This window comes from Artibeus jamaicensis, unplaced genomic scaffold (assembly GCF_021234435.1).
Source record: "Artibeus jamaicensis isolate MK-2021 breed Jamaican fruit bat unplaced genomic scaffold, CSHL_Jam_final contig_3160, whole genome shotgun sequence".
In the NCBI taxonomy this organism is placed as follows: Eukaryota; Metazoa; Chordata; class Mammalia; order Chiroptera; family Phyllostomidae; genus Artibeus; species Artibeus jamaicensis.
The window spans coordinates 56,869-81,551 of record NW_026521732.1 but is presented as its reverse complement, the minus strand read 5'-3'; the positions used below and the strand labels follow the sequence as shown (position 1 = coordinate 81,551).

The window sequence follows — 24,683 nt, the reverse complement described above, 5'->3', positions numbered from 1 at the left end:
AATGGAAGTGTCTTATAACCCAGTGATCCCTTTCTGGGAATTTATCTGAAAAAATTCAAAATACTAATTAGAAAGAATGTATGCATCCCTATGTTCATTGTATCATTATTCGAAATAGCCACAAAGTGAAATAAGTCAGAAGAGAAAGAGAAATACCATATGATTTCACTTATGTGTGGAATCTAAAGAGAAAATAAACAGAAAAACAAAACAGAAACAAACTCATAGATACGGAGAATAAACTAAGATTACCAGATGGGAGATGGTTGGGGGCTGGGTGAAAAGGTAAATGTATAACATAGGGAATATAGTCAATAATATCATAATAACTATGTATGGTGCCAGGTAGGTACTATAATTACTGAGGGGATCATTTAATAGATTAAATAAGTGTCTCAACTACTGTGTTGTACATCTGGAACTAATATTAGGTAATATTGAATATCAACTGTAAATTAAAAATAAAATTAAAAAGAAAGGAACGAAATATGTGAGAGGGAAAAAGAGAAAATGTTGAATGTACAAGGGTGACATTTCCAAAGTAGAATTTCAAATTAAGTATGAGGTATTTTGGGTCACTTTTATTGCTTCCAAGTGGTAGCAAATCAATAGCTGTGTATACGACATCAGCTCTGGGTGAGGGTATCCCACAGAAGAGATCCAGTGATACATTAGAAAGCACATGGATTTTAAAACCTTCATAAGTTTCTTGACCCCTGGAGGCTCAATAAAATAGCCATAATAACACACATTTTATAGTACTCTCATAAAGTTTGAAGATGATTCCCACAGATGATTCTATGGCTAAAAGATAGTAGGTATATCACAATCACTGATTTCTTCAATTACTACCATTTCCCCTCAAATGTATCAGTTATCTAATGCTGCATAACAAGTCATCCCAAAACTTAATGACTTAAAATAACAAGGGTTATTTTTCATCTCATGGTTTCTGATGATCAGAATCCCAGACTAGCTTAGCTGCCAGTTCTCTCTTTCGTGATGTCTCATGAAGTTGCAGTCAGATGTTGGCTAGAGCTGCAGACACCAGGAGCTTGAATAGGGCTGAAAGACCCAATCCCACTCACTCACATGGCTGGTAAGTAGGTACTGACTATTAGGAGTAAGCCTTGTTACTCTCCAAATGGCCCCTTCCTCAGTACTGCTCAGGTTTCTTCACAATATGGTGGCTGGAGTTCCACAAAATAAGCCATTTTTGGATATCACATAAGTTAGCCCTGATTCAATGTGCGAGGAGGCTACACAGGGCATGAATTCCTACTGTAAAGAAATGTTTGGAGGCTGCTAATATGTCCCCCCATATTAATATTTTGAAATACTAACCCCCAGTACCTCAGAATGTGTCTATATTTGGAGATAGGCTCTTGAAAATGGTAATTAAGTTACTAGATTTCCATGCTTGAGGGATAATGTGCTGGGATTCTTTCAACTGCCAGGGTTGACACAGAAAAAAGTGAAACAATCTCAGTTGAAGTTCTCAACTGCATTTCACCTACTGACTCATTAGTGATACATTTGTGTGACCTTATTACCTTCGTTGTTAGCTAATTATATATAAGGTAAGGGGAACAAAGGGAATTAGACACTGAGTTTAATAAGCTGGGGAACCCAAGCCTGTTTGATTCATCAGGAAGTGTCAGCTTCACACCCAGTTACAGCATTGCTGTTCCAAGGGGATTAACACTCATTCTTTCCCTCTTCTGGTACAGGGGGAGTTGTTTGACCAAAGATGCCTATCTGTCTAGCCTGGGGAATGATGGGATTGGTTGGGAGGTGGACCTATCAAAAGCCCAAGAAAGCTTGGAAAGTTTATTGGTTATTTAGAAAAAGCACCTGATTCATTGCAAACCAAAGCTAATACAATCCAAGGGAAAAAATATACTCTCTCTCTCTTGCTCCTGACCCACACTAGCCCCATGTATTTGTGTGTTCTCTCTCACTGAGGACCATGTGACCATGTAGATCTAGCAGCTACTGGGGCCTGCAGCATATGATGTGGACTCCAAGACTAAGCTTTAATGAGAAACAGAAACTCTAGACACTGGCTTTTGCTTTGGCTTTGCTGCGGACACTATTAGACTTTTTCCATGGCTGGATGGATAGAAATGGGACATTGAAAACCCAGAGGATAACTTCTATTTCCACTCAGATAAATTTTGCCACAACACAATCTCTGGTACATGGCCCTTACCATTACATGGAAGAGCCTAATTTCCACCAGCAACAATATGTCCCCTCTTAGTGGGCATGTGAGTACAGAGCCAGCAGCATTGATAAAGAAGTATCGAGAGGAAGCTTAGAAAATGTATCTGGGATTAAGAAATAAATAGTAAGAGGCCAGTTGTGGGGTTCTTAACTCTGACGACTCTATCTTCCAAAGGAATATTGATTTTGCCTTTAAAAAATTTATTTATTTATCTTTAGAGGGGAAAGGAAGGGGAGAGGAAGAGAAATATCCATGTATGGTTGCCTCTCGTGTGTCCCCTGCTTGGAACTGGCCTGCAACCCAGGCATGTGCTCTGACTGGGTGATTTTGCCTTTTGAAGGAGAGATGCCAGCTTATGTCTATTGAAGTCTAATGCTACCAGGCATTTTAAGTACATCACAGTTAATCTTCTCAATAAGACTGAGAGAAGGACACTGTTACTATTTTATAGTTGAGAAATTTGAGGCATAGCAAGGTTAAGTAATATGTTTGAGGTCACATAGCTTGTGAGAGGAAGTGGTAGTATACCGTGATGAGGGGACTTGAGCCCAAATTCTCAACATCTGTGTTCTACATTTCCCTAGGACACAATAGCAAATGTTTATTGGGGCAAAAAAGGGTGTCCTGTGTGGTGGTCACCATCCAGGTGTTCCAGAAATGAATGAAGTCAACATTTCTACAAAGACATATCATGGATAACTGTAGATAATAAGAAGTGGAATGTTCTATATCAGGTGACCTGCAAACATAAACACATAGCTGTCAAGTTAAATGGTATTTATTATGCAAAATCCTTCGGTTTCAACCTGCCTGTGAGTTGTAAGAACAAGCCTAGTGGGTCCCTTTGTTTTCAAGAAGTGCAGCCAAGTGGCAAACAATTATGAAATCCACCAGATGATTTTTGAGGAGAATCTCAGCATTCAAAGGTTGTTCATGCGTGACATCAGTATCTGCAGGGATGCAGGTCTGCTGCTTATGCACCTAAGAATCCAGGGCTGCATAGAAGTCATTCCCAGGCATAACCAAGCCATCAGCCAGTCCTGTAGGGAGAAAAGAGTACAAGGATTTGATGTCACAAGTCCATTGCCTCTGGGTATTACTCTTTGTCAACAAAGGGATAATCCTGAAGATCTCATGAAGGTACAAATTAAAGGACTTCATTGGAAATCATAGGCATGCAAGAGTTGTAAGTCAGTGAGCTAATCTCATTTAAGAAGTAAGGTTCTAGCTAGAGCCATTCAATTATTCTGTTACTCTACTTTTTGACTATTATTTAGCTTTCATATAACTTGTGAGACACACACATTAGTTGTTGGTTTACATGACATGAAATCAAATAATAGAATTTATGTTTTAATTTTATTTATTGGACTCTTCACCCAATTCTTATTGTTTTATTTTTAATTTTTTAAGTTAAATTATGTTATTGCTGTTCAATTACACTTGTCTGTATTTTCTCCCCATGCCTTCCCCCAACCCCCTCCAAGCCCGCCTCCCTCCCTTGCTTCCACCCTCCCCCTTGGTTTTGTCTACATGTCCTTTACAGTAGTTCCTGAAAACCCTTCTTCCCAATGTCCCCTCCCCACTCCCCTCTGGCTTGTTAGATTGTTCTTAATTTCAATGACTCTGGTTATATTTGATTTGCTTTTCTCTTTTATTGATTATGTTCCAGTTAAAGGTGAGATCATATGGTATTTGTCCCTCACCACCTGGCTTATTTCACTTAGCATAATGCTTTCCAGTTCCATTCAGGCTGTCCCAAAGGGTAGGAGCTCCTTTTTTCTTTCTGCTGTGTAGAATTCCATTGTGTAAATGTACCATAGCTTTTTGATCCACTTATTTGCTGATGGGCATTTAGTCAAGATGTTGCTGTGTGGGATGTATGAGATTTTCCATTGGCAGGAAAATCTCAGAATCCCAATTCTTATTGGTTTTAATTAGTTATTAGAAATACCTTTGAGAAAAAGGCTCTTAGTAACCTTATGCCCTCCTGTATTAGTTGGGGTTACAGAACCAGTTAAAATAAAGATATCTATACATCTATATCTATAGGTATATCTATCTATACCTATATATCTGGTGAAACAGAGAAAAAGAGATATTGATTTTTAAGGAATTGGCTTATGCAGCTGTGGTGGCTTGAAAGTCCAAATTCAATGGGTAAGGCTGAACATTTATGCAGAAACTGATGTTGCAGTTTTTAATCCAAAGGTAATTTAGAAGCGAGATTCCTTCTTGTTTTGGAGACCTCAATCTCTTCCTTTAAGGTCCTCAGCTGATTAGATGAGGCCTACTGACATTTTGGAAGGTAATTTGCTTTACTCAAAATCTACTGATTTAAATGTTAATCTCATGTTTCAAAAAATAGCTTTAAAGCAACACCTAGATTGGTGTTTGACCAAACAATTGGGCACCATGGCTGAGCCAATTTGCCACATGAAATTAACCATCACACCTCTCTGCAAGAATGGCATCCTACCTTTCCACTTTTTGGTGACTTAAGACCTGCCCTTTTCCCTCATGGTGTTTATTTATCTTTATCTCTATTATTTGTCTCTACAGTTCCACTGTCCAACACTATCACTAGATGCATATGTCCTCTAAAATTTAAGTTTTCATTTATTAAAAGTAAATAAAATTAAAAATTCAATTCCTGGTTGCATTAGCCACATTCAATTACTCAATAGCCACATGTGGGTAGTGGCTACCATATTGGACAGCACAGAATAGAACACGTTCATAATTGCTGAAAGTCACATTGGACAGAGTTGTTTTAGAAATTTCTTTGTTATGGCCTTGCCTCATTATCTAGGCCTCTCACCTCATATATTGACTCTTAATCTCACAGAGTTCCAGGTTTGAAGCCTCTTTGATCATCTGGATAGCCACATAAATCCTCAATGAAAATGCTGTGGAAAAATATTTTGGTGCATTTGTATAATTGTTGCATAAAGTACCTGTGTATTGGTCAAGAAAAGTAATGCCAGTTGCTGAAACAAACTATCCCAAATATCGGTAACTCAACACAAGGTTTATTTCTTGCCTGAGACACAGTCCCATGCCTTTTTTGTAAACCAGTCTTCTTTCAGAGCCTGCCAATTCTTCATTGGATTTTCTGCATCAAGCTGAGCAACTAATGAAAAATGGAGAAGATCCATGATGCTTGGGGGTCAGGCCTGGAAGTGGCTGTATCTCTTGTGTTCACATTTAATTGGCCTGATCAGGTCATACAGACCCACTATACAGATCCCATCCCTTCCAGAAAAGGATGAGAAGTGATCCTTTCTCTGAGTGCCAAAGAGGAAAATTACACAGCATATATTTTAAACACCTCATACAAGGAAAATAATGAGTTTCAAGGCTATATTGAATGAGGATAAACTTTGGAATTGGAACATGTCTGTTGCAAATTCTGGCATTAATCCTGGATGCATGCCTTTAGGCCAGTTGCTTAGACTTGTGAGCCCTCAAAAGGCTGTCATGGGATTTAAATGAGGCAATTAATTGTTATACCAGTGTAAATGCCCAGTGGCAGGTGGGATTACATACACACACATACACATGACATCACATCCTTTCACCCACCTTCTATATTTGAGTTATCTCTGATTACAAACCAAATTTTCTAATAGCATAGAATGCATTTTCTAATATCTCTGCATAGTGATTGCAAAATGAAATGTTTCCCCATGTTTAAATTGTGTTCCCAATTCATATTTGAAGGTCTCAACCTCTAGTACCTCAAAATGTAACCTGAGGTGTTCCAGTCAAAATGGAAGCATAGGTAAACATGGCCTACCTCCACACACAACCATAGCAAAAATTACAACTAAACTATAAAAACAAGGATCACCCATAATCACCAGAAAATTGAGTTATATGGAACTCCAACCACCAAGGAATTAAAGAAGTCACATTCATCCAAATGAGTAAGAGGGATGGAGACATCAAGACACACAAAGACATATGGAGATGCGGAGATGCAGAATGGCAACCTCCCACCTGTGTGTGGTGGATAAAAATTGGGATCAGAAGGGATACCTCAGGAACAAGGGATTCTCACCCCATACCAGACCACTCAGTCAAGTACTCCAGTACCAGGGAAATAAGTTGTGGCTGTAAAAACCAATGGGAATTGGGGTGGCTGAAGAAACTGTGGTTCTCAGAAGTCTCCTCTTAAAGTACCTGCAACAGATTTAGAACTTATTCAGAATCATTTCCTCTGGGCTCCAGTATCAGGGCAGCAGCTGGAAGGACACCAGTGGTATATGGGGAGAAACTGAAGTGTCTGGCATCAGGGTGAGTGCCAGGGAACAGCTTCCTCACTGACAAAACTCCAGAGACCAGGCAGCAGTATTGTCCTCTTTCTGAGCTCTCCCTCACAGAGAGCCACAGAGCCACAGAATAGCTACCCCATATCTGAGACTCCATCAACCTGGTTCACATGGATTGCCCCACCCTTGTGACTACCTAAGGCTCAGCCCCATCCAATTTACTGGTGTGCTTTTCTACAATAGGCCACACTTTTAAGATAGGGAGTCAAAGCAGCTTTACATGGTACATAGAAACAAACACAGGGAGGCTGCCAAAATGAGGAGACAAAGAAATATGGCCCAAATGAAAGAACAGAACAAAACTCCAGCAAAAGAAATAAACAAAATGGAGGTAAGCAGTCTATCAGATGCAGAGTTCAAAACACTGGTTATTAAGATGCTCAAGGAACCCACTGGGTACTTCAACAGCATAAAAAAGACCCAGGCAGAAATAAAGGTTACACTAAGTGAAATAAAGAAAAAATTTACAAGGAACCAACAGTGCAGGGGATGAAGCTGAGAATCAAATCAATGATTTGAAACACAAGGAAGAAAATAACATTCAATCAGAACAGCAAGAAGAAAAAAGAATCCAAAAAAACAGAGGCTAAGGAGCCTCTGCGATAACTTCAAATGTACCAACATTCGAATCATGGGAGTGTCAGAAGGAGAAGAGGAAGAGCAAGAAATTGAAAACTTCTTTTAAAAAATAATGAAAAAAATTTCCTAATTTGATGAAGTAAATAGACATACAAGTCCAGGAAGCACAGAGAGTCTCAAACAAGATGGACACAAAGAGGACCACACCAAGACACATCATAATTAAAATACCAAAGGTTAAAGATAAAGAGAGAATCTTAAAAGCAGCAAAGGAGTTCCCATAAGACTGGCAGCTGGTTTCTCAAAAGAAACTTTGCAGGCTAGAAGGGACTGGCAGAAGTATTCAAAGTGATGAATAACAAGGACCCACAACCAAGATTACTCTATCCAGCAAGCTCTCATTTAGAGTTGAAGGGCACATAAAGTGCCTCCTAGACAAGGTAAAGCTAAATGAGTTCATCATCACCAAACCATTATTATATGAATAGTTAAAGGGACTTATTTAAGAAAAAGAATATCAAAACTATGAACATTAAAGTGGTAATAAATTCATAACTGTCATCAACTGAATCTAAAAAACAAACTAAGCAAACAAGCAGAACAGAAACAAAATCATACATATCAAGACCATTTGGAGGGATATCAGTTGGGAGGGTGAAGGAGTGGAATGGGGGAAAAGTGCGGGGATTAAGAAGTACAAATTGGTAGGTACAGAATAGGCAGGGGATGTTAAGAACAGTATAGGAAACGGAATAGCCAAAGAACTTATATGCATGACCCACATACACAAACTAAGGAAGGTGATTGCCAGAAGTAATGGGGTGCACTGGGTAGAAGGGGACAAAGGAGTAAACTTAGGAAAACTATAATAGCATGATCAATAAAATATGTTTTAGAAAAGAATGTGATCTTATTTGAAATAGGATTATTGCAGATGTAATTAGTTAAGATGAGGACATACTGGAGGAAGATGGGGCTCTAATACAACGTGGCTGGTGTCCTTATGTATAGAGAAATTTGGAGACACATATGCAGACTGGGGTACCTCATGTGAAGATGAAGGCAGAGAACTGGGTGACACATCTACAAGCCAAAGTCAAAGACTGCCAGCAAACCACCAAAAAGTAGGGGCTATGCATGGAAGAGATTCTTTCTCACAGAGCTCAGAGGGAACCAGTCTTACCAACGACTTGATCTCAAGATTTTTGGCCCCCAGAACTATGAACTATAAACTTCTGTTGTATATACACCCAGTTTGTGGTACCATATTATGGCAGCCTTAGCAAACTATTACAGTATCCAAACTGATATTGACTAAAATATACAGGCTTTAGTTTAAAAATTGCATGGTATTTATATTAAAAATGTAAAATAATAATTTTGAAATATTTCCAAAACCAATTTTTTATTCATTGACTCACCTGGTTTCAAGCAGTTTTTGTGATCTATGCTAAAGATCTTTATGACTACAGGGCTTTCCTTGCTGTTTGTTTAATGGGAATATTGGGTCCAATCCCACTAGACTAATTAATATTAAATAGATTACCAACTGTGTGACCTTGTCTAATCCCTTACTTGCCCTGAATCTTTTTCCTCTTTAGAAAAGAGTGTGAGGCTAGATTCTTTCTAATTTCTAGCTGAGACATTCTGTGACCTATAGGAACCCTTGCCAATCTAGGCAGACTTAATGTCCTGCAGTCCAAGTAAGCTCAAACCAGAACAACTTTATAGAAACCAGCTCTGCTAATATACTGGCATTTAAGAATAATATTTAAAAAGAGTGCCCCAACAGATTAAAGATTCCAAGTAAAGAACTCTAAAGTTTTGAAAGCCTGTTACTATTTAGAATGCATAATTTTAACATAAATATTTTAGAAACATTTGTTTAGTTTGCTATGTGTTATTGTTAATACAGGGGGTCCTGCATCTAGATTTGTTATATGCCATTAATGAATCAACCATTCAATTCCATAGAATTGAAATTATAATTATTTTGAGTGATGTATTTACTATTTAATTGTATTTAATTTTAGATGCTCCTAAAATGCCTAATAAAATGTTGGGATGCTAAATGATTGCCTCATCTACATTGTGCATTTTCTGAAAATAATTAGTTATGTTAATTGCTTGGAAACTGAGGTGGGAATGAAGACACAACTGGGACTTGTGGACTGGGTTGGAGTTGAGGGATGGGGTGAGTGGAGAGACATACACTTCTCTGCCTGTGTTTGAAACTCCTAACCGTGCAGGACTGAGCCTGGACTGGGAAATAAGGGGATGGGCTAAAGAAGGAGTTAGAAAACTAAATCCCTCTGCCACTTTCCAGGTTTTTACGAAGGTACATTGGTCAAGGTAGGAGAGACATTTTACTTAAAACTTATCATCTTGATTTATAATTTTTAAATATTTTGACAGATGTTATGAGGACCATTCATACTCTTGCCCTGAACCTGGCAAATGTGAAGGAAAGACTGAGTAACATCATAATTTTGTGTTGTCAACCTATGAGTGGTCCATCTGGCTTGCTAATGATTGATTTACTAGTTTAAGTCATACCTTATATATAAGTAAGTGAAATTAATGACTGAGAAAAGAAACGTAAAGAAATGAAGAATAACAGACTAAGGAAACTATAGTTTCTTTTTTCTGCCCTGTGGATTTTCAAGTATGGTTGTCTTTCTTTGGGAAGCTTTTCTGGCAAGTTGATGATGATGATGATAAAAACTGATGCTTCGTTATGTGTTGGGAGCCTCTTCTAAAAGTACACATTAACAAATCTGATCATTTTCACAGCGTCATAGGTGGATCCTGCAGTAATATCTTCATCGTTTTACATATGAGGAACCATAGGTTTCAAAAGGGTGACTTGCACGTGGATAGTCACACAACCAGCTGAGCAGTGGAAGAGGAGATTTGAGTCCAGGCAGCCTAGATCCAGAATCCCCGATCAAGGAATCTATGGGGCTTTTGTCTACCAAGAATGTCTGCACAAACAAAATGTGTGGTTTGCATGCAACTTAGCAACTTTTCCCTCTTTACCAGCCAGTAATATGATCTACAGAATCAAATATATCCTTAGGGTCAGCATGATTTTCAGATAATGGGTTGTTCTACTGTCAGGGCTGAGCACAAACAAGTGCTTAGTATTTGTTTTGTCTTTTTTGTGGTGTTTTGTTTTGCTTTTAAATGTAAGCTTGGCACAGAACCTGGTACTCCACAAATCCTGGGTAGAAGGGAGAGAGAGGTGACAAGAGGGAAGGAGAGAATTCATCTTGTTAGATTGATGCAATTTGATGCCAAAGACAAAAATAATCACTTGAATTACTCCAGCTCAGCCCCCGTTCTCTGGAGTGGGGACTTCTGACTTAGCCCTCAGAGAAAGGTTCCTAATGGAGGAGGTCTAGAGCAGGGGTGTCCAACCTGCAGCCTAGGATGGCTGAGAATGCAGCCCAACACAAAACCATAAATTTACTTGAAACATTATGAGATTGTTTTGTGATTATATGTCACAATGTATTTCATATGTGGCCCAAAACAACTCTTTTTCCGGTGTGGTACAAAGATGCCAAAAGGTTGGATACCCCTGGTAGAGCCTCTCTCATGAATAATGTGAACATTTAAGGGAAAGGCAGTTGCCTATGTCTGGCGAGAGAAACCTGGGCAACCGACCTACACAGACACCGCCTCGCCACTAGCAAGCTACCTCAGCCCGCCCCTTCTGAGACGGTTGCCACTCACTCCCACCACGCCCGCGCCGTTGCCGGCCCGCTCGGCGCCCCCACTGCGCCCCGCCTCTCCTAGTCCCTCCCCCGAGCTCGGCTTTGGGGCGCGGCTTACCCGCGGTGCATGGTGGGGCCTTCGCCTCCGTCAAGCCAGTTCCACCGTCCCCCGCCCCCTCGCCCAGCCCCGCAGCGCCCCAAAGGCGGTGGGAAGTGAAAACGGTTACGGCATGCGCCCGGCCTCGGCACTGTCTTCGCCCGTGGCGAGCCCCGACTACTACGAGAGGCTGGGCAGCCTCCAACAGGGGCTGCGGGACAGGTAGGGCCTATCGGGGCGGGGGCGGGGACTGGGCGTGCTCCGAGGGTCAGCTGGTATCCTACCCCTTTTTCCTTTGCCGTCTCCAGCCCTTGGTTCCCCTGGGCCCAGGGCTGCCCGTGGCGCCCCCAGGCTCCGGTTGGGGCCTGGAGGAAAAAGTTTACCGGAGATAACCTCATTTGTTGCGTCTCCCGCTGGGGGATTTGGCTGCGCCACCGAATTTTCCCAGAAGTGGGAGTGGGAGTTCTCCTGCCAGTCATTCTCAATCAAACCTTGTGGGTTTCTCTAATACCCATTTCCACGTCTTCTCCCCGTCTCTCTTAAAATTGTCATCCCACCCTGACAACTGCACTGCATCAATGAGGACAGGTCCAGGAACTTGCGCGCACGCTCGTGTGTGTGTGTGTGTGTGTGTGTGTGTGTGTGTGTGTGTGTGTGTGAGGGAGGGGGGGTGGAGAAGTGTATGTCCTGTTTAAATACAGAAGACTCTGGGAGCCAGATTTCCAGCGCAAGGATGAAATTTCCAGCAAGAAAAGTTCCTGAGGGTTCGTTATATCTTGATTAATAACTTGATTAAGACATGAAAGATGAGAACTACTGAAAAGATCTAAGAGCATATAAAGGGAGAAAATTATAAAGTAATTTACTATACATAACCACATAAAAGATACGTTGTTGGAACTATTTATTCAGCTGCTAAATTAATTGAAATTAGAAATCTCATTAGTTGACAAAAAAGGAAATAGATTTTTTGATCTATTGATAAAATGTTAAATGAGTGTTAAAAATTACAAAATCATTTTAGTGAAGAGATCAGCTGTGTGTGTGTGACAATTCTAAAATGACAACAATTACATGTATAGTAAAGGCGGAAGCAAGTGCTTTTTTCAAAGGAATTATATTCATCTTATGCTAGCTTTAGTTTTTGTCAAATATTTATAGAACATCTACATAGGCTGTCTTAATTGTCTTAATCATATTTTACTTCTAAATCTTTTTCTACATCCTATTTTCTTTCTGACATGCCATTACTCACCCACGCCAGTGACTCCTCACCTCCAACTTCTAAAAAATCCATTTCTGAAGCTCCTGCCCTGTGGACAACCCACTGACAAACCATTTCCTAACTTATGTGACCTTGGATTTCTTATAGCACTCTATCAGGGGTGTCAAACTCATTTTCATTGGGGGCCACATCAGCCTGGTGGCTGCCTTCAAGGGGCTGAAATAATTTTAGGACTGTATAAATGTAGCCTACTTGTTAACTGTTAAGGAGTTGAAATTACATTCAGCCCTTTGAAGGCAACCATGAGCTGATGTGGGCCCCCGGTGAAAATGAGTTCGACACCACTGCTCTAGATAATGCCTTAAGTGACTTGCTCCCTCCCTAGACTGAGAATTCCAGGAGAACAGGAACCATATCTAGCTGGATCTTTTAACTACTAATAGAGTACCTGAAATGAGGAGGGGCTTGAAAAATGTTGAAAGAATGGAAGGAATCCCAAAGTCAACCAGCTGGTGTCCAGGAGTTATGGATGTCTTATATGGAAGCCAGTAGCCACACATTGCCCCTATATAATGACTCTTTTCCAGTCAGCCAGGAAAAGTGGACAGCGTGATATTTCAAAGATGGTATTAAGTATCTGCACATATCTGATAATTTAGATAAGTGTGTACATTAGTATACTTAGTTTTTTACTGTGTTCTGGTAAAAGAATAGCTAAGTTACCCTAGGCTTTTAGTTACTTGTTTCTCGTAGCCAAAGTTCTAATTTCAAACTGTTGCCAGTTCACATTGCATTATTTTTCAACTCAGTTAATTGTGAGTTATCATTTTTGCACTCTGACCTAGAACACCTGGCTGTTTACAGTCTTTATAGTATAACTGTGTAATTATTATTACTTACTTTATGTTTAACACCTAATATTTTAACTATTAAGCAAGGTGAGGCTGTTAAAATTATATTGAGAATTTGAGTCAAATTGTATAACCTATTCATGGTTCTGAATTTAGAGGTTTGCTCTGTTTTTAAGTCAGTATAAATCTGTTGCTGTGTGTATTCATTTTTTCATATTAAAAGTCTCTCACTAACTCTAACACATAATAAATACAGAGGCAAGTAACTTTGGATTCAGAGAAAACTGCAGTGGAAGATGGAAACATGGGTTCTAGTCAACAAACACTTGTGTGACCTTGAGTAGGTCTTTCAGCTTCTTTGAAACTTAGTTCTTCACCAGATATGAGGGGCCTTAACTAGTATGTAAAGTAAGGCCACAGATTTTTTTTGTCTACTACAGTAATGAGTCTTGGAGTAAAAAAGTTGAAAAGTGTACTTTTGAAGAGCAAACTGAATATCATTGCTTTATATTTGAGTGTTTGGATGTAACCCCTTCTTTTTTGTTTTATTAATCCCAGTGACCAATAGGACCACTATTTCTTAAAAATCAAGAGTAATTTTAAAGCCTACCACCCTGAACAGTCACAGCTATTTTATCAGTAATTTCCTAGGGTGGTAGATAAAAAAAGAAGAAGAAAACTTGCTTTTTCTTGACCTTTTTTGAGGTGGGTCATTACAAAATTAGCTAGTCTAATAACTGAGCTTTTCTCTTGTAACTGGTGTGTTTGTAGCTTAAATTGTCTTGGCTGTAGTCACACACAGGTGTAATTCTATATTCTGAAATTTCTCCTTTTTGTATACAGTATTTTCTCTACATTGTGGTAAAAGTCCATCATGAATCTGAAATAGTCTAGTGAAGTGACTTGTTACAGTGTGCATAGTGCTGTAAGCATGGTGGAAACATATAAGTGGAGTTGACTCTTACAATTATATAAAAACTTTTTTTTTGAGAGGAATAGGTTTATTTTAAGAAATTGGCTCTTGCAATTGTGGAGGCTTATCAGGTCCAAATTCTTTAAGGTGAGGCTCTCAGGCTGGGGACCCAGGGAAGAGTTGCATTCAAATCCAAAGGTGGTTTTCTGGGAGAATTCGCTCTTCTCCAAAGGATGTCAATTTTTTCTTTCTTTCTTCTTTTTCTTCTTTTTTTTTCAGTTTTTATTTTTATTTTTTTTAATTTCTTTTTTTATTGATTATGCCATTACAGTTGTTCTATTCCCCCCTCATTCCCCTCCACCCTACCCCCCCGTCCCCACCATTACCCCCCCCTTTAGTTTATGACCATATGTCTCAAGTTCTTTAGATTCTATATGTCCCATACTATTCTTGCCCCCCCATCTATTTTCTATCTACTGTCTATGCTACTTATTTTCTGTACCTTCTCCCCCCTTCCCTTGCTCCCACTCCCCTATTGCTAACCCTCCTTGAGATCTTCATTTCTATGTTTCCGCTCCTGATCTAGCTGTCCTTTTAGTTTGCTTTTGTTTTCGGTGTGGTTGTTAATAACTGTGAGTTTGCTGTCCTTTCACTGTTCATGTTTTTTTAACTTCTTTTTCTTAGATAAGTCCCTTTAACATTTCATATAATAAGGGCTTGGTGATGATGAACTCCTTGAATTTGATCTTATCTGAGAAGCACCTTTATGTGTCCTTCCATTCTAAATGAAAGTTTTTCTGGATAGAGCAATCTTGGTTGTAGGTCTTTGGATGTCATGACTTGGAATACCTCTTTCCAGCCCCTTCTTGCCTGTAAGGTCTCTTTTGAAAAATCTGCTGACAGTCTGATGGGAACTCCTTTGTAGGTGACTGTCCCCTTAGCTCTTGCTGCTTCTAGGATTCTCTCCTTCATTTTAATCTTGGCTAATGTAATGATGATGTGCCTTGGTGTGTTCCTTCTTGGGTCCAACTTCTTTGGGACTCTCTGAGCTTCCTGGATTTCCTGGAAGTCTATTTCCTTTGCCAGATTGGGGAAATTCTCCTTTATTATTTGTTCAAATAAGTTTTCCACTGGTGGCTGTGCCTTTCCCCCTTCTGGTACCCCTATAATTCGGTGTGGCAACCCCTAATACCTGTCTTTTTTTCTTTTCTGGTATAGGATCCCATCTGTGAACCCATATTCAATGTGGTTGCCATGCCTGTGCAATCGTTCCTAGTCTCTCTCAGAGAGAGACTATCTTTCATGTTCCTGACCGTTTCATAGAGTACAACTTTCATTCCAGAGGGTGCTGCTCAAACTGGGTCCACCTGATGTTTCCTCATGACCGGACTCTGGCCATACTTTTTTGGCAGGAATACACAGAAGTGAAGTGTGACACCAGGGCACAAGGACATAGATGCATTTAAGGGTCCTTTTGTCCTCAAAACTTAATGACAAATTGCTTACACTGTCCAGTCATTCATTCTTCATGAATTAAGTATCCTTTTGATCCTTGGAACCTTAGAAGGGGGAAAAGTGACTAATAAAATTTCCTAACATGGAAATAAACATACCATATTTTATTCATATCTCTTCTAAGTTCATTCTTATTAATGAGAAAGATCTGTGGAAAGCTATTAATTTTAAAAGTTGTGTTTCTATAATTTTTTCCTTTTAATCTTTTACCCTTTTTTAACCTAGACATACCCCAACTGGGGAATAGATTGTTTTACCCAAGCAAAGATTTGGTGTTTGACTTTTGTACTCCATTTTCCCATTAAAAGAATTTTGATTAATTTGTGCTAAACAAAGAAATTTATCCTACAATGTAGTTAACAGTACATTTGGGGCTTTTTTGTAAAGGAAAAAATATTTGAAGGAAAACAAACTAATGAAGAGCTCACAAATGGAAGGTGGTCTCAGGTCCATTCCCTCAGGAGACCAGCCGGAGCTTATCTTCTGTTGGACTCCTTGTCTTTGATTCATAGTATTTTTCTCTCAGACATTTTGTGATTTCTCTTTCAGCCTTTAGTCCAAGGTGGATTTTGTGGAAGCATCATGTCCAGTCCTGATGGAACCTCCATTGCTTAAGTGCCACCGCCTCAAGAGAGGTCTGGCCATATTGTATTTTACATATTTTTTGTCTGTCCTCCCCACTAGAAGGTCAGCTGCCTGATGACAGGGTTCTTGGTTGTCTTGTTCACCATATTAGTCTCTAGGCCTAGAACTCTGCTTAGCTCATCATAGCATGCAAGAAATACTTGCTGAATGAATGAACCTGGTTCCCAACTTTTTGTTAAGATATTTTCCCACTTACTTTGAGAATCTTGTTCATTTTGCTTTGTATTGGTGTCCTCTTTGCAAAAGATATCCCTGGTGACTGCTAAGTATTTTTGTGTCTTGCGGTTCAAACACAGCTGGCATTTTCTGCTTCTTAGGCTAGAGAAGCATTCTTACAAAAGTGTGATTTTAAAAGAGATCATATTTTAAATTTGACAGCCTATTACTTATCAGTGTAGTTATTGATAAAATATTTTCTTTCTGTTCTATAGTGAAAAGAAGAGATTGGACCTGGAAAAGAAACTTTATGAATATAGTCAGTCTGATATATGCAGGTAAGATATGCCAGTAGTAATAGTTTTTAGACCACTTTGCATATGTTAATAAAAATTTAACCCTAATGTTGTAAATACCATAGTTGTAGTACTTTTAGCATTCTTTTACTCTTGATGTGTAATAGTTCAAGTAAACACTGCAATTTAATGACTATCATGTGTAAGAATAAATTTGATTAAACTTAGTACAAGGAAAAAAATTTTTTTGTTATTTGGTATTTGTATTATTTCAGGAATCTTTTGCTTAAATTGCTTAAGAATAAGACCTGTTATAGTCTGTTATCTTTTTGGTCACAAGTTAAATCCATTAAGTCTGTATAGTGATTAAGGCATAATTATACTGTAGCTGACTTTTCAACAAACTATTGTAGGTAGGATTACATAGTGTTTCATTTGTTCATAGGTATATGACAATGAATGTTAAAATTATCATGGACAGTAGATAATATACATGTTATTCCACTTTGGTTACTTTAATATGAAGAGCAAACTTTCAATATTTTTAAGTTTATTTTATGGAAACTGAACTTCATCCTTAAGCTAAATGTATGGTGTTATCTCCAGTGTTATTTATATAAATAATTTCTGGCTATGACTGTACTAAAGTTGTGATTTATCCATACTATAATGTGAGTGAAAAATGAAAATTTCTTACCCAGAAGGGAGAGAAGCAAAAAATACTTAAAATCTGATCATCCATTAGGTCCATTTATTTCCTGATCTTCAAAATTATTCTTTGGTCTTAAAATTTAGTATACTTCCAAAGGTACCAGTCAGGGAGGATAGCCGTAAGTCTCTGGGCTCTAGAGGAGACAAGAGTCAATAGGATGATGGAAATGTTGTGGATACTATGGCCTCGGAAGTGGGCCCAACTCTTAGAGGATCCATAGCAGTTGCTATTTTTCTAACCCACAGCTCAAGGGGCAGAAGACAGTATGGAATTTTTCTGTGGCCTTGTCTTGGATGACTTCCTGACATAATGATGGTGAGAGCAGAATGGGAACCTTTACCAAGCTCTCAGTTTTCTGAGTTTGTTCTACTATCAACCTCTTTTTTTCCTGTTAGAGAGTATGATTTGCTTAAAATATGCTTTCTTTGACTTCCTGTAGGATAAAATCCAAACTTTCTAACATGGCTGTCTTCAACCTGGTTATCTCAGAAGGCAGAGTCTGAGACAAGGGTTTGTTTGTAGGTGGTAGGGTTTCTTTTTTTTCTGTAGGTATAGTAGTAGGTTATTTTAGGTAGTGGTCACATAAAATTAGAAAGCAGAGCTGGGAAGAATGAAGTAGGAGCTGGTTACTGCTGTGGGCACCTGGAACTTGATGCCTCTGGACCTTCAGAGGAGCAGTGTAGACTGCTTCTCTGCTCCTTACAAGTGTCCACTTAAGGAAAGGAAGAGGTGGCTATTTACCTCTAGGTTTCTGACTCCATTGATCAGGGCTGTTGCAGGAGGTGTTTACTCCTTCTCATATCCAGGTTTTCTATGTTGCAAATTCAGAAAAGCAGCCCTGGGAAAGCAAGATACCAGGTGCGGCTGAGGCAGGTGTTACTGGGTTGCTGCAGCGGTGACTGGTAGAAGAAAAGGTGGGTCAGGAGGATATGAGGAGGGCATGAGAAGTATCTGGTACAAGGGCATACCAGACGTGCCATTATCTGTCCCTGTTTAATTTTCATCATTACCATCTTTTGCCAACCTCCCCCTAAAATTTTACATGGACTAATACTTCAGTTTCTGAAGCATGGTAGGATCTTTTGTAATATAGTGTAAGCAGATAGGTTTTGTTGTCAAGTTCCTTGATTTAGTCCCACCATCTTATAGCCATATGACCTTGGGACTATCAGGTCAACATTCTGTCTCCATTTTTTTCATCTGTCAAATGGGGTTAATGATAGTTATGAGAAGTTAATAGAGTCTTAAAACAAAGTAAGAGTTGATAATTTATTATTATTATTTTTGTCAATATCACTGTTATTCTTACTTACTGCCTTTGAGCTTTCCATCATGTTACTTTCCTTGCCTGAATGTTTTCCCCTCAACTTTTTACTCTTGCTTTCCCAAATTTTGGGTTAATTCATACCCAGCCCTCATATCTCAGCTGAAAAATAATTTCTACTGGAAAGGCGTCCATGACCCCTTTAACTAGGTCAGGTTGCCTAGTTTTGTCAGAGTCCCTTGCAGTTTCCCACAAGGGACTGTGTTTTACTTATCTCCTTTTTTTGTTTGTTTTCCCTGTTGACCCAGCTGAGTGGCTTTCATGTTCAGAGCACTTAATATATGAATGATTGCATGGATGGATGACTTACTTATGTGGTCAGCTTTGCAGGCTAATGTAAGGAGGGGCAGGAATGAAACTAGACTTTGGATGGAGAAGGCATTGTTTACTATTATACCTACTTCAGGTAGAGACTGGCCACCACCACTAGCTTTACCGAGTACCTGTGTGTGAAAGATGGTATGTTAGGTTCTATCCCATTCCTGTTGTTTATGTTGAAAATAGCAGACATGGGTAGCAGTAAAACCTATCTTAAGTTTTTTGTGCATAGAAAAATGGAGGTAGCCAACTCAGATCAAAACTTTGGAAATATGTTTTCAAGGGTGAACATTTTTGTGATTTTCAACTTATTTTTGATTGATAAAAGAATACTGAATAATTTATTGAACCAACAATAGAAATCCTATAGGTATTCTTATAACTTAGGTGCTTGTGAAAAACAGCGACCTAGAATTAGCAGTGTTGGTTCTATGAAAAGAGTGGGCTGCACATCTTGAGTCTTTTGATACTATTTTGGTCTGGAATTCCTAAAGGTTTTTTTATTGTTGTTGGTTTTTTTTTTACAATTTGAGTAGTTACAGTCTATATGTTGTTTTTAAAACATTTTAATAATATAGTATGCTGTTGCAATTTCTAACAGAATTTTAAAATTATATCTAAAATAAGAGTTTTTCATTTTAAATTTCAAATTTTCTTCATGTTTATGGATTGTGGTTTTTAGTTTGATTTCCTTTATAAGAGCAGGTAGTTTTGTGATTGTCATTTAAAAAGAATGCTAATGGGCTTTTCTTCTGAGCATGGCCACATAGACACTACTCTTAGAATCACATTTAATTTTGAGAAAGAAAACCCTTTAAGTCTTTACTGTTTGAATGTTATAGTGTGGTCTTATGTATATTTCTCAGGAGAGTTATGCCTAGATGTGATACCTCAGTGATGTTGCATTAACTTCTTCTCTCTAAAAATGCATATACATTCTGTCCTTTAGGTTTTAGTGTTTGGGTAAATATATATTAGAATACATTGTCTCACTAACAATTTTGTTAAAGAAAATTCTTCTTAATTACTAAATGTTAAGCTTAGTGCTCAACTATTGCAAGAAATATTTCATTACAGTGGAGCAGTTCATGAATTAGTCCTCAGAAATGGACTAGAAGAAAAATATTTCTTTCCTAGTTTCACTTTGTGTATTTCACAAGGTTGTGCTAAATAAATGTGTGTTATATTTTTTCCACCAAAAATAGGATGCAGTAAACATCTTCAATTAAAAAAAAGTTCTTCTTCTTCAAATCTGACTTCATTGTTTAAAAAATCTGCTTTTATTTTTCTAGAGTTAAGTTGAAGTATGTAAGGCTAAAGAAATACCTCAAGGAAATATGTGAGTCAGAAAAGAAGGCTCATACTCGAAACAAAGAATATTTAAAGCAGTTGGAGTGTATCCAAGCTTGTGTTGGACACTTTACCACAAATACAGAGAAGCTTCAAGAACTGAAGGTGACATCTTGTTTTGTAATTCATTTTATTTTAATCCTTTTTTTGCTAAAATTAGAAATAATGAGCAGTAAGTTTCAGATCAGTGGCAGTCACAATGTTCAGTTGTTCATCTATAAGATTGTCAGTTTTCTTTATGAATTATCACATGGCCAGATTTTGATCAGAGAACTTGAAATTGCATTTTCTCATATTCCTACTTGAGCAATTAATGGAATATCTCTACTTTGTTGTACTATACGAATTTTAACTTAAAACAGACATGTATATCATTACCCACTACCTGGCACATAGTATTTGTTGGTCCCATGGTTGAACTTGAGCAGCATTAGAGATTGATTTCTTCTTTAATTGGTTCTTTTCCTGTGGTCGGGACCCTCTGTTTTAGTCAGGCAGTGTGTTGAGGGAAGACTGAGGGGATAGAACTGGCACGGAGGAGTTCGCCTTCATGCTCCTTGTCTTGTGCCCCAGAGCAACTGCTCTTAGTACCATCTCTAATTCTGGTGTTCCTTTCCCTTAAGATGCTTGGCAACCTTGTGCTCTACAAATTATGCCAAGCTTGGAAGGCTAGTCCTTTTTTCTCACCATTTGTGTTGGTCAGGGGTTGTTGCCCAAGTTAACTCAGCTGAATACTGGTTATAGGAGAAGTGGCTTCAGTATTTCCCTTTCCTTTTTTCTGTAGCAATTTTCTTCCCTACCTTTTATTATAAAAATCTCAAGTACACAGAAAAATTAAAAGAATAATACTAACAAATATTCATGCTATGGTCTGAAGTGATGATATTAGTAGGTGTGGTCTTTGAGAGGTGCTTAAATAATGAGTGGAATTTTCACAAATGGGATTGGTGCCTTATAAAAGAGGCTCCAAAGAGATCCCAGCCCCTTCCACCATGTAAGGACATAATTAGAAGGTGGTGGTTGTGAACCAGAAAGAGGGCCCTCCCCAGGTGACATGCTGGTACATGGATCTTGGACTTCCCATCCTCCAGAACTCTGAGCTATACATTTCTGTTGTTTGTAACCCACTAGCCATTGGTGTTTTGTTATAGCAGCTGAATGGACTAAAACAACTCCTAAACTCTGGATGCAGTAGTTGTAAATATTTTGCCATATTTGCTGTTTGTGTATGTGTATTTTTGAAAGTATGGTGCAGACACCATAACACTTCCCTAAATGGCAGTCTCCTACATAATCATATCATTCATTACCACATCTAAGGTAATTAATAATGATTCTATAATATCACTTAATATCCAGTTGGTATTCTAATTTCCCCAGTTCCATACCAGGAGCCAACTATGTTTCACACATTACATGTGGTTATTATGTCTTTTTGGTGTTTTACTTTAATTTAGTCTGATACCACTCTTCCTTTTTCTTTTCCCCCAGTAATACTGACTTTTTGAAGAAGGTAGGCTTATAGAATGCCTCATATTCTGAATTTAATTGGTTATTTCTTTGAGGTATCATTTAGCTTGTAAGTGTTCATTATGTGCCATTGAGTTGGCTACAACCCCTGATGACACTATGGGTGTTGTCCAAAATGCCCTGTCCTCAAAAGCCCTTCTCAGCCTCTGTAAACTCATATCTGTCGCTTCTTTTATGGAGTTAATCCATCTGGTATTTCATCTTCCTCTTTTTCTGCTGCCTTCAATTTTATCCAGTATTATTGTCTTTTCTGAAGAGCTCTACCTTCTCATGAAGTAACCTAACTTGCATAGCATCCCCTATATTTCCTGTAAACTGGAAATTCAGTCTAAACTAGCACTGCCTAATAGAACTTTCTATAATGATGGGAATGCTCACTGTATACTAATACTGTCCAATACAGTAGCCAGTAGCCATACTGGGTGATTGAACATTTAAAATATGACTCTGAGGGCTGTATTTTTTTTTAACTCCCATCCCAGCCCACCTTCCCAGCCCTCTTCACCTCCTTCCCATTTCTACCCATGCCCCCTAGTTTTTGTCCATATGTCCTTTATACTTGCTCCTGTAAACCCTTCTCCTTTTCCCTGGAAATTTTGAGGGCTGAATTTTTAGTTAATTAAATACTCACACCTGATATTATATTCTTCTTACTGCATCTGATCAGGAAGCAAATCATTTTTGATGTCAGGTGGTCATGCCTAAGAGAAGCTGAGTTTGATTCTTTGGTTAAGATGATGATCTCTGGATCTCTCTATTGTAAGGTACTTTTTTCCTTTGTAAATTAGTAAATAAATCTATGGGATGATGGTTTGACATCTTGGGAATATCTTATTCCTCAACAACCTTTCCTTTTACCTAGTGGTTTTAGGATTCATTAATAATGCCTACATCAGTCATATGGGAGATTTTGAAATGATAAATTTTTAATTTTATCTTCTACATCTATAATTATTGATTTCTTATTGTAATCGAATGTGAAAGGGAGGAATTTGAAGGGAAAGATTATCCTTTATAAATATTTTTTATATTGAGAGCATCTGTTATATGTAAAAGGATATGAAAAAACTTATATGAGTTACTAAAGAATAACAGAATAGGAGAACATAAAGAAAATGATAAATTATATTTATAAGATATATAAAGCTTTATTCATAAACATGGTTCAGATATTACACAGATGTTACTTTTTAAATTTTTGATAAAGAATGCCTTTAAAAAAGTCTGCTGATGGCATAAAAGAACAGATCATGTAGCTACAATTGGGAGAGATGTTGAGTTCCATGGAGAACTGTATTTGGCAGTCACGCTAAGTCAACATGCTTTGTGTGTGCTCATGAAACCAGGCATTGACACCACTTAGCTCAGCAAGCTGTGCAGTAGGCGGAGTTTCAGAGTAGAGGAGGTTTGCCTCTGGTGTCTTCCAATCTCTTTCTGGTTCTTCCTTTTCTGCCACTGTTCAGTGGAGTCCTTAGGAATATGCCCCAACCACTTGTCTCTTCTTAATCCTGCTCTACACAGGTATCAGATCTTTACCTCCTTTACTGACTGACCACACATAAGTCTCAGTAGAAAGATGTTATGAATAAACATGTTTATAGTATATTGTCTAAAAAGCTCAACCTGCTGGAGGTAGGATATTTCTTCTTGAATATAGGTAATGCAAATGAACTTTTAGGTAATTGGTAGAATTTCTGAAACTGAAACAAAATGAAGTAGTGTGGGAGAAGTGGGGATTTGCCCAATTTTTTAAAAATATATTTTATTGATTATGCTATTACGATTTCCCCCCCTTCACTCCCGTCCACTCTGTACACCCCCTCCCACCCACATTTTCCCTTTTAGTTCATGTCCATGAGTCGTAAGTTCTTTAGCTTCTACACTTCCCATACTATTCTTCCTCTTCCCCTGTCTATTTTCTACCTACCATCTATGCTATTTATTCTCTGTACCTTTCCCCCCTCTTTCCTCCTTCCACTCCTCTGTTGCTAACCCTCCGTGTGATCTCCATTTCTGTGGTTCTGTTCCTGTTCTAGTTGTTTGCTTAGTTTGTTTTTACTTTAGGTGTGGTTGTTAATAACTGTTAGTTTGTAGTCATTTTACTGCTCATAGTTTGTATCTTCCTTTTTTTCTTAGGTAAATCCCTTTAACATTTCATATAGTACAGGCTTGGTGATGATGACCTCCCTTAACTTGACTTTATCTGGGAAGCACTTTGTCTGCCCTTCCATTCTAAATGAAAGTTTTGCTGGATAGAGAAATCTTGGATGGAGATCCTTGGAATACTTCTTTCCAGCCCCTTCTTGCCTGAAAGGTCTCTTTTAAGAAATCAGCTGACAGTCTGATGGGAACTCCTTCGTAGGTGACTGTCTCCTTATCTCTTGCTGCTTCTAGAATTCTCTCCTTCATTTTAATCTTGGCTAATGTAACGATGGTGTGCCTTGGTGTGTTCTTTCTTGGGTCCAACTTCTTTGGGACTCTCTGAGCTTCCCAGACTTCATGTAAATCTATTTCCTTTGCCAGATTGGGGAAATTCTCCTTTATTATTTGTTCAAATAAGTTTTCCACTGGTGGCTGTGCCTTTCCCCCTTCTGGTACCCCTATAATTTGGATGTTGGAGCATTTAAAGATGCCCTGGAGGTTCCTAAGACTCTCCTCATTTCTTTGAATTCTTGCTTCTTGACTCTTTTCTGTTTGGCCATTATTTGCTTTCTTCTGGTCTACTCCATTGATTTGAGTCTCAGTTTCCTTTTCATTGCTATTGGTGTCCTGTGCAATTCCATTCATTTCAATTAGTTTTGCCTTCATATGTTTGTCTAATTTGTGGCTATAATCAACCAGTTCTGTGAGGATCCTGATGACCAGTGTTTTAAACTGTGCGTCTGAGAGTTT

The 24,683-nt window shown here is 38.4% G+C and overlaps 1 protein-coding gene across 3 annotated transcripts in view; it reads left to right on the top strand.

The window, feature by feature from the left end:
* Positions 1 to 10,981: 10,981 nt before the first annotated feature.
* Positions 10,982 to 24,683, top strand: part of LOC128625756 (centrosomal protein kizuna-like) — a 44,550-nt gene continuing 30,848 nt past the window's right edge. For all 3 annotated transcript variants that reach the window (XM_053663287.1, XM_053663286.1, XM_053663288.1), the window contains exons 1-3: positions 10,982 to 11,178; positions 16,537 to 16,599; positions 20,204 to 20,366. In XM_053663287.1, the coding sequence (XP_053519262.1) occupies positions 11,090 to 11,178; positions 16,537 to 16,599; positions 20,204 to 20,366 (315 nt within the window). In that variant the 5' untranslated portion in view covers positions 10,982 to 11,089. The remainder of the gene's footprint in view (positions 11,179 to 16,536; positions 16,600 to 20,203; positions 20,367 to 24,683) is intronic.